This window comes from Melospiza melodia, chromosome 4 (genome assembly GCF_035770615.1).
Source record: "Melospiza melodia melodia isolate bMelMel2 chromosome 4, bMelMel2.pri, whole genome shotgun sequence".
Taxonomy (NCBI): Eukaryota; Metazoa; Chordata; class Aves; order Passeriformes; family Passerellidae; genus Melospiza; species Melospiza melodia.
This window is the reverse complement of record NC_086197.1, coordinates 64,687,705-64,700,542: the sequence shown is the minus strand read 5'-3', so window position 1 is coordinate 64,700,542 and position 12,838 is coordinate 64,687,705. Positions and strand designations below refer to the sequence as shown.

At 36.1% G+C, this 12,838-nt stretch overlaps 1 protein-coding gene across 11 annotated transcripts in view; it reads right to left on the bottom strand.

Moving 5' to 3' along the window:
* The window catches only part of PPFIA2 (PTPRF interacting protein alpha 2), a 290,199-nt gene that overhangs the window by 130,303 nt on the left and 147,058 nt on the right, over nucleotides 1–12,838 (bottom strand). For 5 of the 11 annotated variants that reach the window (XM_063154954.1, XM_063154955.1, XM_063154958.1 and 2 more), the window contains one exon: nucleotides 11,399–11,461. The exons of the other annotated variants lie outside the window; for them this stretch is intronic. In XM_063154954.1, the coding sequence (XP_063011024.1) occupies nucleotides 11,399–11,461 (63 nt within the window). The remainder of the gene's footprint in view (nucleotides 1–11,398; nucleotides 11,462–12,838) is intronic. 11 annotated transcript variants of the gene reach the window in all.

Genomic DNA, 12,838 nt, shown 5'->3' with positions numbered 1-12,838 from the left:
AGGACCAGTGGGTGGCCTTTATTGCAGATAAATGGCTGTGTCAGTTGAGGGTCACCTCACTGTGTACATGGACTTCTCTAAAATAACAGAAAACCTTATTTTCCTGAGCCAGACAGACCAGCATGGGGGAGCTGTATTTATGGCTCAACCCAACAATTATAAATACTGAGCAAATAGCAAAGGGGACTTTGAAGAGAGCAACAGGTTTAAGCTGAATTCAACGTATGCATTCCCTTCCAGCAACCAGAATTGCTCAGTGTAATGATTTCAGATGTCTCTTTCAGAAGTCAGTCAGGCCTAGAAGTCCACTACTAAACCTCTTTTGAAGGGGAAAGAACTAAACTATCAAAACTTGACACAAAGTTGATACTTTCATGTAGGTTTAAAATTATTAATAAACCGTTATAGATCATTCCATGCCTACAGAGGTTTGTAAAGTTTTGCCATCAGCAGTACAATACTTGGAAATGCTTTCTCATTGAGGTCAAATATGCTGAATATTGTCTTTGGCTGATCCAAGTGAAAATAATAAAAACATTCCCTTCAGTTCTTATGCTATAATACTTCATGCAAAGAAAAAAATAATTTTGTATTAAGTAATTTTTATAAATTTGCAACTGAAACCCTACCTCAAGGCCTATTTTATCCTACTGTGTGAAAGCACAAAAAGATATGCCTTCTTTCCAAAGGAAGTTACAAACTAAGTATAAAAAAGGAAGTAGTAAATTGAGAGGGACAAGGCAGAGACAACATGACAGATAATTGGCTTCAGCCACATAATGCATAATCAATTTTCCTGGTAAATCAACTGGAATGGGAAAAGACAGACATCACAGCCACCTGAGTTGACAAACAAATAGCAGTCCCTGTGGAGAGCTGCATGCTACACTTTCACACAGGCAATCTAGAGTTTGCTGGGTCTGTATTCTGTGGTGCGTGCGCTCTTCTTCAGTGCTGTGATTGCTGCCACCTCCTTTACAGAGTTTTGGACCATCAACATGGGCCATGCTCACCTTTATGTCAAAATAACATTGTGACTATAAACACAGGAAATGCATTCCTCCTTCTGACTAACAGTAAGGTCTTCTTTCCAGCAAAATGAAGCAGATCTTAAAAGTGCATTGAGCTGCAAGCAGGAAAGCAAGCAATAATAAATAAATAAAATAGTGGCAGAGATATGAACAGCAACTGAAACCAATGGGAATAAAACTAAAATATTCAAGCAGCAACTGTAATTCCCAAGTTGCTGTAGGAGCTGCTCATACAAGTGGCAGAATCAAGAAACTACTCTGCAGATGGCTGTTGTATCATCTGGTTGATATTTAAGACTCAAGGCGTCCTGCAGGGCTTCTAGCCCCTGGCTCCCTCACTGTGCTAGGAATCCCCAAGGTTTTTGCCACAGCATTGACCCTTACTTTGCCTTCCTTGTCCTGATCTTGGGAAAGTGCTTCTGTTCAGGCCAAATAAGTTCATTTACACAATCAGAACACTCCATCTGCTCTGTTTACAGCTGGAGGGTGTATGGCAACACGAGCTGTGGCAGGGATAGTATAAACAAGACCCCACCCTTATCTTCCTCTCTAGAGTAAAGAATGAAAGCACAGTTTGCTAGAGGCCAGTTCTTCATAAAAACTTAATTTTCCACAGAACTCTGCATAAACCTTTTCAGTTCCTCAGACATACTAATAAATGAATAACCACAAAAATATCACAATATTTGTCATGTGGGAATAGAAAATTTCAAGGCGAGGCCATGAAAAGAAGAGAATCACATGTGTTCAGGGATACCTCTGGAGTATTTTGGACTAGGTAAAAAATAAAAATACAGTTCACACACCCACAGTTACTAAAAAGGAATTATGCCACAAGATAGTTCCTTTCAGGAACTATCACCTTATGGCATATTTTCTTTGCAGAAGTAACTAAATCTATTGAATGATGAAACCGTCCCTAGATGTATGTCCCCTGGACAGCTGGTCCTGGACTTGGAGTTAAATGAGATCTTCCAACTCTACCACTGTAACAGCTTGGTCTTGTCCTTGAAGGGATGTCAGAGCAGGAAAATTCAGAGGAATGATACACTACTCTTGGAGTTCACGAGACCAGACTGACAGACTATGTCACAGAGATCACATTTAAATCTCTATTCCGAAATTCTAAGGAGATTCTGACCTCTTAATTCTAATGTTACCCTTCGTCCTGCTTTTATCAGCTTCATTTGGATTTGTGTTCTGAGTCAAAACAGATCTAAATGTGTGAAAAAAGAAAAATGAGGAAAGATTACCAGGTGAGCACCCAAACACGTGACAGACTTTCCAGCTACAGCCCATGTTATTTATGACAAACTCTTGTTCTTTTAAACAGCCAGGCAGGTAATTCACATATAGATTAACTGGATCTAATTGAAAAAGATACATATTGAAAAACTGCATCTTCTCAAATATAGCTATCAATCAAAACTGATTCTTTCCCAAGATGAAAACTGATGTTTACCCAATATTTTAAAATCAATTGAGTTGAAGTAGTTAGTTATCTATCATGATCTGCTCTGAGAGAAATATCAAAGTCACTGTTTATGGAACAAATCAAAATGCATTATGAAACTGGAGGATGAAATTTTAAGAAGAAAATTATTTCAAAGATTACAGTTCCTAATAAAGCTTTGGTAATGATATTTTTGAGAAAAAAAATCCTTCTGAAACGAAATAATAAATGCAAAACTCCTTTTGCTTGACTGCAAGAAGAATTAGACCAGTGTAAGTTTAGGCTAATAACATTAATTAATTTTCTAATTATTTTTCTCTATCAAAATAGCAGGTCAAAGAGACCAGGTCCAAATTTTCATCTGATGAAAATGACCAAATATATTGAAATCAATACTCAAATGCTTACATAATTCACCAGAAATATTAAACCATTTTAGAGCTACTTCTCTCTTTCAAAACCCAGTAAGACTTTTCGGTGATGCACACAAGCTATTTTTATTTCTTTGATAATTTTGCAAAGTGAAAACAGTTATGCTTCTGTGCTTATAATCTTGTCACATTTTTGCTTCCCTTCCCCCTCTCCCTAGCAGGGATCATGCCCTTCAAGGGGAGGCACAGAATGATCTCATGACAAGAAGATATCAAGGACTTATGAGAGAAAACCAGCCTCCCAGCACATGTTCTGCATCTAAATCTGAGCTGACATCCATATCTTAACTGATTCAATTCTTCCAAATTGATCTATCTACTCCTCAAGTGCAGTATTAGCTGAATCCATAAACCATGGCAAAATTTAAAAATTGGTTGTGATCCTCACCTGGAGAATGTGGTCATGGAGAGGACAGAAGAAATTAAACAAGGCTATTTCTTCAAAGATATTTTTCAAATTAGTATTTAAAAATGAAGACCCTAATTACTTTACATGAAATTTCTTATAATTTCTTACTATCCAATTTTCAGAATTATATTAATACTACTTGGAAACCAGAAATTTAGGCAGAGGCAGACTAATGCTAAGAAGTTTTCAAAACTAAGATCTGAAAAGCATTTTCCATTTGAATGTCCGATTGCAAAAATAATAAAGCCAAGAAATAACTGAATATGAATCAAAATTAAGAAGTCATCCAAATAAAACGTCTTATTTGTCCCAGAAATAATCTATTCACATAGAAAAAAATCTATACGTAAGAGAAAGAAAGTTTAGCAGATCACAGGATGCCTTGCAAGTGGTATCTTCACTAGCTTTCTTTCTGCTTGCCCCAAAATGTGTTTCTTTTTTTTTTTTCCCCTTTCTCTTTCACTATTAAATATATTATTTCAAATCATCTGCCTCTTCACATTCTTCACATTTCTCTCTTACTCTATAACTATGCTTTTTCCTACATAAAATACAAGAGAGAGTGAAATACGCCAGTTCATGACAGCAATTTGATATTGCTTGGTGCCTAAAATGTGTAATCTGGGGAATAGAGGTATCTATATCAAAAATAAATATTTTTGATATAGAACGATTAGATACAAGAAAGATCAGACAAAAATAACTGATGGATGATAAACTTTCATGAAGGTTTTTTTGGGAATTTTTTTGTTTTAAATTTTTTTATTTTTCTTCATTTTGGGCTCATTTTATTTATTTGATTAACTACAATTTAATCAGAAAATAAGAGAGTTGCAAAATTCATTTTATCACTACCTAGGTAACTTTTACTAGGCTTAGTATGTATGAATGAAATAACAATGGTGCAATTCAAAGGTCAGGGGAAATTCAAATCTACAGAAGGATCATACTGCCATTTCTGTTTTTTTGCAAACATAAACTACTTCAAATTGCAGCAGCATGAGAATATAAATGTACCATTGGAAGGAGAGTTTCTCTAAATTTCTTTTAATAAGCTGCCATTAATGCTGAAGAAAATAAATATGTTGTATTTTAGAAAGAGGTCTAGAGTTCTGTCTAGAGTTCTGATGGTATAGATTTTTTCCAGGGCATTTCCTTTGGGAAACTGAAATCAAGTTTAATCCTTGCCTTATTATTATATTCCATCGTTATTGTATGAAGCATTTGTGCATTTTCAAGCCAGTTGCTTCCTTGAGGCACCAAGGAAACCTCAGGACACAATCTTTGGTGCAAGTTTTTTCCTCTGGTCTGTCACTTGCAATATCAGTACACTTTCCAATTACTTCCAACTCCAGTCTGCTGTAAGCATGAAACAAGTGCTTAAGTAATACTGACCTTTGAAATAATTCCTTTTTTTTCTCAGGGCATGTTTGTTTCTCCTTCTAGAGGACAACTATTAGCAATTTAATAAACCAGAACTATTGGCTGGGAAAACAATTACAACAAAATTTCCATCTCACCACTCAAAATGTAATATATTGCCATATATAATTACAGTAAAAGGGTTATACTGGAAGGGTGTAAGAGTGTTATTTAAGTGCCAGTAGTACGATTATTGTTGTCTAGAAGTTGAGCTCTTACCAAGTTGAGTGGTTGAACTAGTAGTTAGGTCCTTTCCCTTAAAATAATTAAGTGCAACATATAGCTGGGAATGACATGGATTATTTCACTGACTTGGAACTAATACATAAGTCTAAGGAGTTCACAAGTATATTTGATAATACAACCTCTATAAATTCCCAAAGTGGAGTGAATAATTTTCTCATAAACACGTTAGATGGGCTGTCACAGACATGTTTTATGAAAAATCCTTTCCTTAGGATTTTTCCTCCTGAGAAGTTGAGAGGCCTCAGGAACAAAATGTAAACAATGGTTATCTGCTGCCGTGGAATGCAACAGGGGGATCTGTGATTGGTCTCAGAGCTGTTTCTAGTTAGTGGCCAATCACAGTCAGCTGGCTTGGACTCTCTGTCCGAGACAGAAGCCTTTGTTATCATTCCTTCCTATTCTATTCTTAGCTAGCCTTCTGATGAAACCTTTTCTTCTATTATTTTAGTACAGTTTTAATGTAATATATATAATAAAATAATAAATCAAGCCTTCTGAAACATGGAGTCAGATCTTCATCTCTTCTCTCATCCCAGAACCCCTGTGAACACTGTCACAATACGCCTGATATACAGCATCAAATCTGGGCTGAACAGGAACTAGCAGCAGAAATGTCCAGACCACATGACAAGTGTCACCTGTTTTAACATCATTCAGGGTTTCCACTGCTGGAACTCAAGATAATTTAGGAGAGGGCACCTCTCTCCCACTTTAAGCCTCTCCGAGACATCTTTCCAATAAAACTTTACATTTACATGAAAATGTCTGCCTTTTCAGTTAGGAGAACTGTGCCATTGAAACTTCCTTCATTTACTTTCTCCTTCATCTCAGATTTCTTCCTCCCTCACAGCCACCAGCCCCTGTTCCCACTGATGTCCCTGATCCCCCATCCACTTCCACACTCCATGCTTAATAAACCGTAATTATTTTCCCCCTTCCTGTCCATGACTGCCCTTTTCAATTCAATTATTTGTTTTTTCTGGTCCAGGAACTTTTCCCCTAGGAGACCTTCCTCCTCTGCCTCCCCTTGGTTCCAGCAACAGCATCACAGCAGCAAGAAAAGTTCCCAGCTCCACTAAGCAAAAGCTGTACACCATAAACATTGGGTATTGCTAAATACAGAAATAATCTCAATCTGAGCTGATTTATTTTTCACACATCCTGATATGGATGGCATTGTTTTATTCTTTCAAAGTCATCTGCCAACTGTCTTTTGCCAAATGAGTTATTTCCCTGCCATTAACAGGTGATAGCTCTTCTGTATCCCTCCTCTGCAAGACAAATGCAAAGTACAGGAGAGTAGTAAAGAAAAGTATCTAGAAGCATCATTGTTATCTAGAAAATTATTTCCTGTGCATTAGATATCTGCCATGAAAAGATTTTTTCCCACCTGTTTTCTGGTGATAGGGCTAAGATTTTTCTCAGTAAGAATCAAAAGGGAAAATGTTACCAAACCAATGAAAACCTGCTCTTCTCCCCAAAGCATAGTTCTTTCCAAATCTAGATCTTCCTTCTGTGGCTGTAGGGAGCTACAGCCTGTGGTGTGGTATAACTTAGGTATCATCTGAGAATGGCTTCTTGCAAATCCTGCTTCAATTCTGAATTCCTGATTTCCATTTTCCACTTCTCAATCCCTCAAATCAATGCATTGGCCGTGAGTTAGGCCGAGCGCCATGGGAGAGTGTTGGAATGCTTGCAAAGCAATGCCAGGACACGAAGCTGCGCATGTCAGAGCATTTCCCAGGAGCGTGCTGCCACATACTTGAGCATGAGGACACCCCACTGCTGCCAAGGCAAACACTTGCCAGCAATACATCTCCCCAGCTGAAAAGCATTGCTGCTGTCTCTTTCTAGGCCCTGATTTAACACACTTGGCACAGCTGGCCCAGCAGCAGACCTGCCAGTTGGTTGCCTGTCACGAGATCTGAAGCAGAAATGCTTGGCTGCACAGTCAGATTTGCTGGCCCTGTGGCAGAGAAGTGAGAGGTGAAGGGCCAAAGATTAGTGCCATGCTGAAAATATAGAGCTGCACAATCACTGTCACTGAGAAGAAATCAAAACTGCTTCTCTTTTTGCAAGTTTATTTGTGAATGAAGTAACTCCTGAAGACTTTAAACTATGGAGTTTGTGAAAAACTTGAGAAAAGAAATCTGCCTGCAATTTTTTTTTCCTTCCATGGACAAAACTAAGACACCTATGTGTCAAGAGGGTCTGAAGCTTGAAAAGCGTCAGGTGATCACATAAAATGGGTTTGTAGCTTCAAGTGGTAGGTCACGGATAAATCCCTGATTTCTATAAAGCTGGAAAATGAACTGAAGCAGCTGAGCTGAAAGCTCAGGGTGCTTTTATAACAATCTGAGAAAATTTGGAGGCCTGTAATTATATTTTGGCTTCTGACTTTTTTCTTCCTATCTGTAGCAGTTCTGGAGTACTTTTTCCTCTGGATCTCAGAAATGTTCCCGACATAGGAAAAAACCCATTTCTGTTTCAGAATAAAGGCATTTGGCTTCAATTTAAGGAAAAGACATGCTCAGCTTATTCAAATGAACAAACTTATGGAAAAAACTGCAGGGTTTAATCCTTGATTAAAAAAACCTTGGAAGTACAGTTTTTTTTTTGTATAGGAGGAAAAAAAATATGCTGATATTTTAAGGCATCTGTATATTACCAACACTTTCACCCTCAGCCCCCTCCTTACTGCAACCCTCTCAAAAACCCTTTTGAAATAGCGTAAAGAACTAAGATTGCTGATGGATGAAAACCAGCAATTTTATAAGATGCTGCATAACTGCTGAATTTGAAAAAATATAAGCAAATTGCTGTTTTCCTACAGAGCTCCTGTATAAAATGTCTACAGATATGCTCTACATGTTGGCTAAAGCCATAAAATAATAACAAAAAATTGATGTTAAAAATTTAAGCACATTAAGCTTTGTAAGGGGTAAAAGTGTCTACCCAAAAAACTCAGTCTGAACCACATATACTGGAATTCAAAAGACACAGCATTTCAGAGTACTTACACTCTGAAACTTCTGACTAGCTCAAAGAATTTCTGAAGGCGTGTATCTTGTTTAGACAAAACAAATGTGGCTTTTCCATGAAAGAGGAGTGTTACAGTGGATGGTTCAAGAACAAGATGCATTGTGTTTGCACTTGATTAAAATTCAATCATTTTCTTTCCAATCATATACAGCGAAGCGTGTCTTCATTTACTACATAGCTCAATTTTGTTTTACAAAAACACAGATTCAGGTTCTGTTCTGAATAAAGAGACACAGCATGCTTAATATCTGTCACCATATTGTTTTGTATTTTGCTGTTCACATTTTCACTGTGGACCTTAAAGAGCTGTAAAGAAAAGGAGCATTAGTGCTGCAATTTTGCAGAAGCTCAGTGTCAGGCAGCCACAGCAACTGAGTCTGCACACAAAGTGTCCTCTCTTTGTCTGTGCACTGCTTCCTGTCATCATGCAATGGCACTGAGATATCTCAGTATGACAGACTGTCCTAAGTGACTCTACATCCAGCATTAATATTCATCCAGCCATTTTATAATGTATGTGTACTTTAAGCTTATATCTGCTGATATTCTTATCAAGCAATGGGGCTTATGAACTATACAGCAATTGGAGTGGTTGTTTAAAGGCCAATCTATTCAAAACCACAGACAGACAGATAGAATAATGATTTGGGATATCTTGCATGAAAGACAGCAAACCTAGCAGTTAATATCCTACTAAACAATACAGAGGAGAATAATCTGAAAAGAATTTTATAATTGTATATAATACCATTTCTGTCCTCAGCTTCTGCTGCATGAACAGTGGATAATAATGAAAACTACAAACCAGAAAGTTCATGTGGGAATAAAGGTAAATTGAAGTCTATAATTATGAAGGTGTAAACTTCACAGAGCAACAGCACACAGATTAGAACTCCTAATATATGGGAACCCGTCCACAAAGTTGTACCTTGAAAACCACCATAATAGCTGAATTCTCAGTTTTGAATATATTGCAGCTTCTTCCTGAGCTTTAGCTTTTTTGCAAGCCTTGCAGTGTGTTTCCATTAAGCAAAATGACATACTACAAACCCTTTATATCTAAAAAACCTGTTTACATTTGTTATTAATAACATTAGAGAAATGTTACTCAGGCCTAAGAAAGCCTTTTTAATATTTCAGCATATTTGTCTCATGAAACATCTATTTTATGTTTTCTTTATGGTTTTAGCATTTCAAACAGTGCTTCTTTGTGAGTAGTTATAGAAATATATTTTGGGTCTGAGATTAGGAGCCAGAAAAGCCAAACCAACTGTATTGTGCCTTTCTGACTAAGTAACGGCGGTTTATAATTAATTAAAACTTATTATTAATGCCATGTAATTAAAAGGTTGACCCAGTGCAACATATACTGACTGAAAATTTTATGGTTTTGAGGCTATTCTCTGTAGTTATCCCTTTTAAAATAGACAGAAATACAAAGTTTTGCTATTCACAGTAATTACATGAAACATTTCACAATAATGTAGTCCAATAATTGAAAGTTTACCATTCATTCAAACAATTTCAGCTGCAGATTTGACAATCTTAATGCCCACCATTAAAACTATGGTTCACACAGGTAACTGGAGGATTGGCATTGAATGGAATAAAAGAAATTATTTACTTAATTTTGTACCTGTAAAGTAGAACTGACTTGCCTTCCTGTCCTCCCTGCAAGATGCTGAGTGAAAGGCTGAGCGCAGATTTCCACTTTTTGCTCTTGCTCAAGCGCATTTGGATGACATGCAGATGTTGATAGGGATTATATTCAATCTCTAAACAGGATTCTTTCCTAACTAACAGAAATTTTGCTCTTTATTAATTACAAATTCAAAAAATCATAGAATAATAAAATGTTTGGGGTTGGAAAGGACCTTAAAGATGATCTAGTTCCAAACCCCTGCCACAGGCACAGGTACCTTCCTCTAGAGCAGGCTGCTCAAAGAAAATTAAAAGGTCACAAACCATTTTGAAGTAATAGCATGGACTTCAATAACTAAATTGGAAATAGTGCATTTTTCCATGCTCATAATTTCTGCCATATTATTGTCTTTTTATATTACTAGCTATTGTCTGTCTAGATCACTAGCTTCCATTACAAATTATACCATTTACAAACTGGGATACTAAAATCGCACTGGAGAAGTTAAAAGTCATGTTGAAAATCCAGAAGAGACTGGAGATTAATCATACACTATGTATTGAGGAAGAGTTTTTCCTTTGCACAGAAGCAAGGACAAAAATGGAATCAAACAGTGCAAAAATATAGCCAAGAATTTATAATATTGATCTATTCCACAAATGTATGCAGAAATCCATAATGATTCAGATGGTCAGATGCAGTATCTTCTAAGAATGCAGTGTAAAGATTTTTCTCTTTGTTCCCTTAAAAGCATAAGCTAGCCAGAAAAAAGACTGGTTTGAGATTATTTTCCCAGACAGGGTGGACAAATTCACTTACCAATACTAAATCACAGCATATTCTCTTTTATATATTAGTTACTTCAACTAGGTTGTGCTTGTTCTTTGATTATTTGCTATATCTTCAAACAACTTAAGGGGATGGAAGTATTTATTCAGAATTCCATCTGCCAGTTCCCCTATAAATATGAGAATCTTTAGTTGAAAAATAAATTAGTAAACACATTACATAATAAAAAATAGCTTCTATAAAAGTCAGAGCCACAGTCTTTTCTCAAGAGTTCAGCCCAATTTTCATTAATCTTTCCCCATTAATGTATAATAGTTCAATTTTGTCCCAATGAATTTCCATTATCTAAATAGTTTTGGTCTAAAAAGACAAATGACTTATTATACTACAAGTGAATAATTTGCTTCTTTTCTTAACCAGATATATCACTAATTCTACCTTTCATAAGCAGTAACTCCTCCCTCCTTCTATTTTAAGTCATAGTATACATTTGCCTAAGTAATGAAAATGAAATTACCTTCCTTCCACATTTATTATTACACATCTTCATATCAAAATGCAATTTAGGACAAGGTTAAGTAGAATAAATATAGCCTCTCATTGCTTTCCTCATTTTGTCTATTGCTGTTCTACTGATTTCAACTGACAGGAGCATTGAGCTGGCTGGGAAGCAAGGTAAATGCAGAAGGTACTATGAATATATTATCATCATCTTTATTTAGCTGCACCATCAAACCATATAGAAAGAAATTACAGCAATTTGGGAATTTTGATAGGCTGAGACCTCACTTGTAGTACAATACTCATTGACCCCGAAATACATAATGTGAAGTAACCTCGAAATGCACAAAAATATGGGCAACAAAATATCAAATTCACATAAGGAGGCTTCACATTTAAATTATGCAAAAAACCAAGATATTTTGAACATACATTAGGGCAGGATATGGTCCTTTGAATGTTATTCTCAATGCTCGTACCAGCAGCAACCGTCATCTGCAAAAGGGGGCAACAGAGATTCTGCTGAATGGAACAGAATTTTGTACAGCACTACAGTTTATTTAAATTACACCATACTGACAGATGAACGTGATCATTCAAACAAGCTTATCCAAGAGAACACTGATGCGGCTCAACTGAAATTCACATAATGAAATTGAAGGTATTGTTACATCTCCTGGCTCAGGAGGTACTGAGAACAAGCAAGTGGTAGATAGATCACTTTGGTGTTCTGCACTGTGTTCACAGAAATGGTCTCTCAAGCACTGGACAGCCCAATACCCAGGGAGAAATAAACCCAGCTCCATGGCTGACTTCTACCTGAGGTCTCCACACAAACCAAGAATTTTACCTGTTTGTGAGGTTTAAAGAAATTAGGACCTTCTCCCCCATATTAAATGTCTTATGGAAAAACATCAACATAAATAAACCTATTAAATTATTAGGTACAATGTACTTCTTAAATTGATAATTTTTTCATGCTCAGACTTCCTTCTTGCATCAAACAATCATAAGGGTATAAAAATAGCAGGAAGAAGCTATCTGCCTTTAAAAAATCTGGAAGTCCCTTCAGCTTCTGAAGAATGTATTTCAGCATTGAATGCTATTTTTCCTCCTTTTTATTACTTTCAGATTTATTTCTGCAGAGCCCAATAAACAGTAATTTTCTTTAGACAGACATTGATTAGTAGGCAATCTGACCAGGCAGTATTTCTTCAGATTTCAAAATTTACTTCAGAAGAAATTAACAGCAGTCATTTTTGAAAATTCTGGATGTAAAAGACCCAGTATTTCTAGATTAAACCTTCAAACAATTTCTTTCCACTGCTGAGAGCATATGTAACAATACATACAATGTTCATGCTAATTATAGTTGAGCTTAATCATTTCTCAAAGTAAATATTGACCTAGGATTTTTTTCTGTGATTATTTACTAACTCAATAGAGTAAACCTGGTATTTAAAGCAGGCAAAAATACAGCATAAAATACCTGGATTCAAGCATTTTTAACATATGGAAAACACAACTTACTGCAAGATGTGTTTTACAATGAATTTACTACTATAATTTGAGGAAGTTAAGCCTGACTGGGTATTACAGCTTACTTTTGCAGTAAACAAAAATGCACACATTATCAATATATTTAACAAAAGCCACAGGCAGGTCTTCATATCCATCTATCTTCAAATCACATATTTGCAATGATCCTCACATTTTTATTTGTAACAGTTTTAAATACTGGATATACTTTTAAACTTTCAGTCTTTTAAAGGCAAATTATGTAGTCACATAAAAAAAAAACCTTGAATTTTAAGAAAAACTCCCTGTATGCTGACAAGTTCTTAACTTGTTTCTGTCAGATTTCCCTTTAGA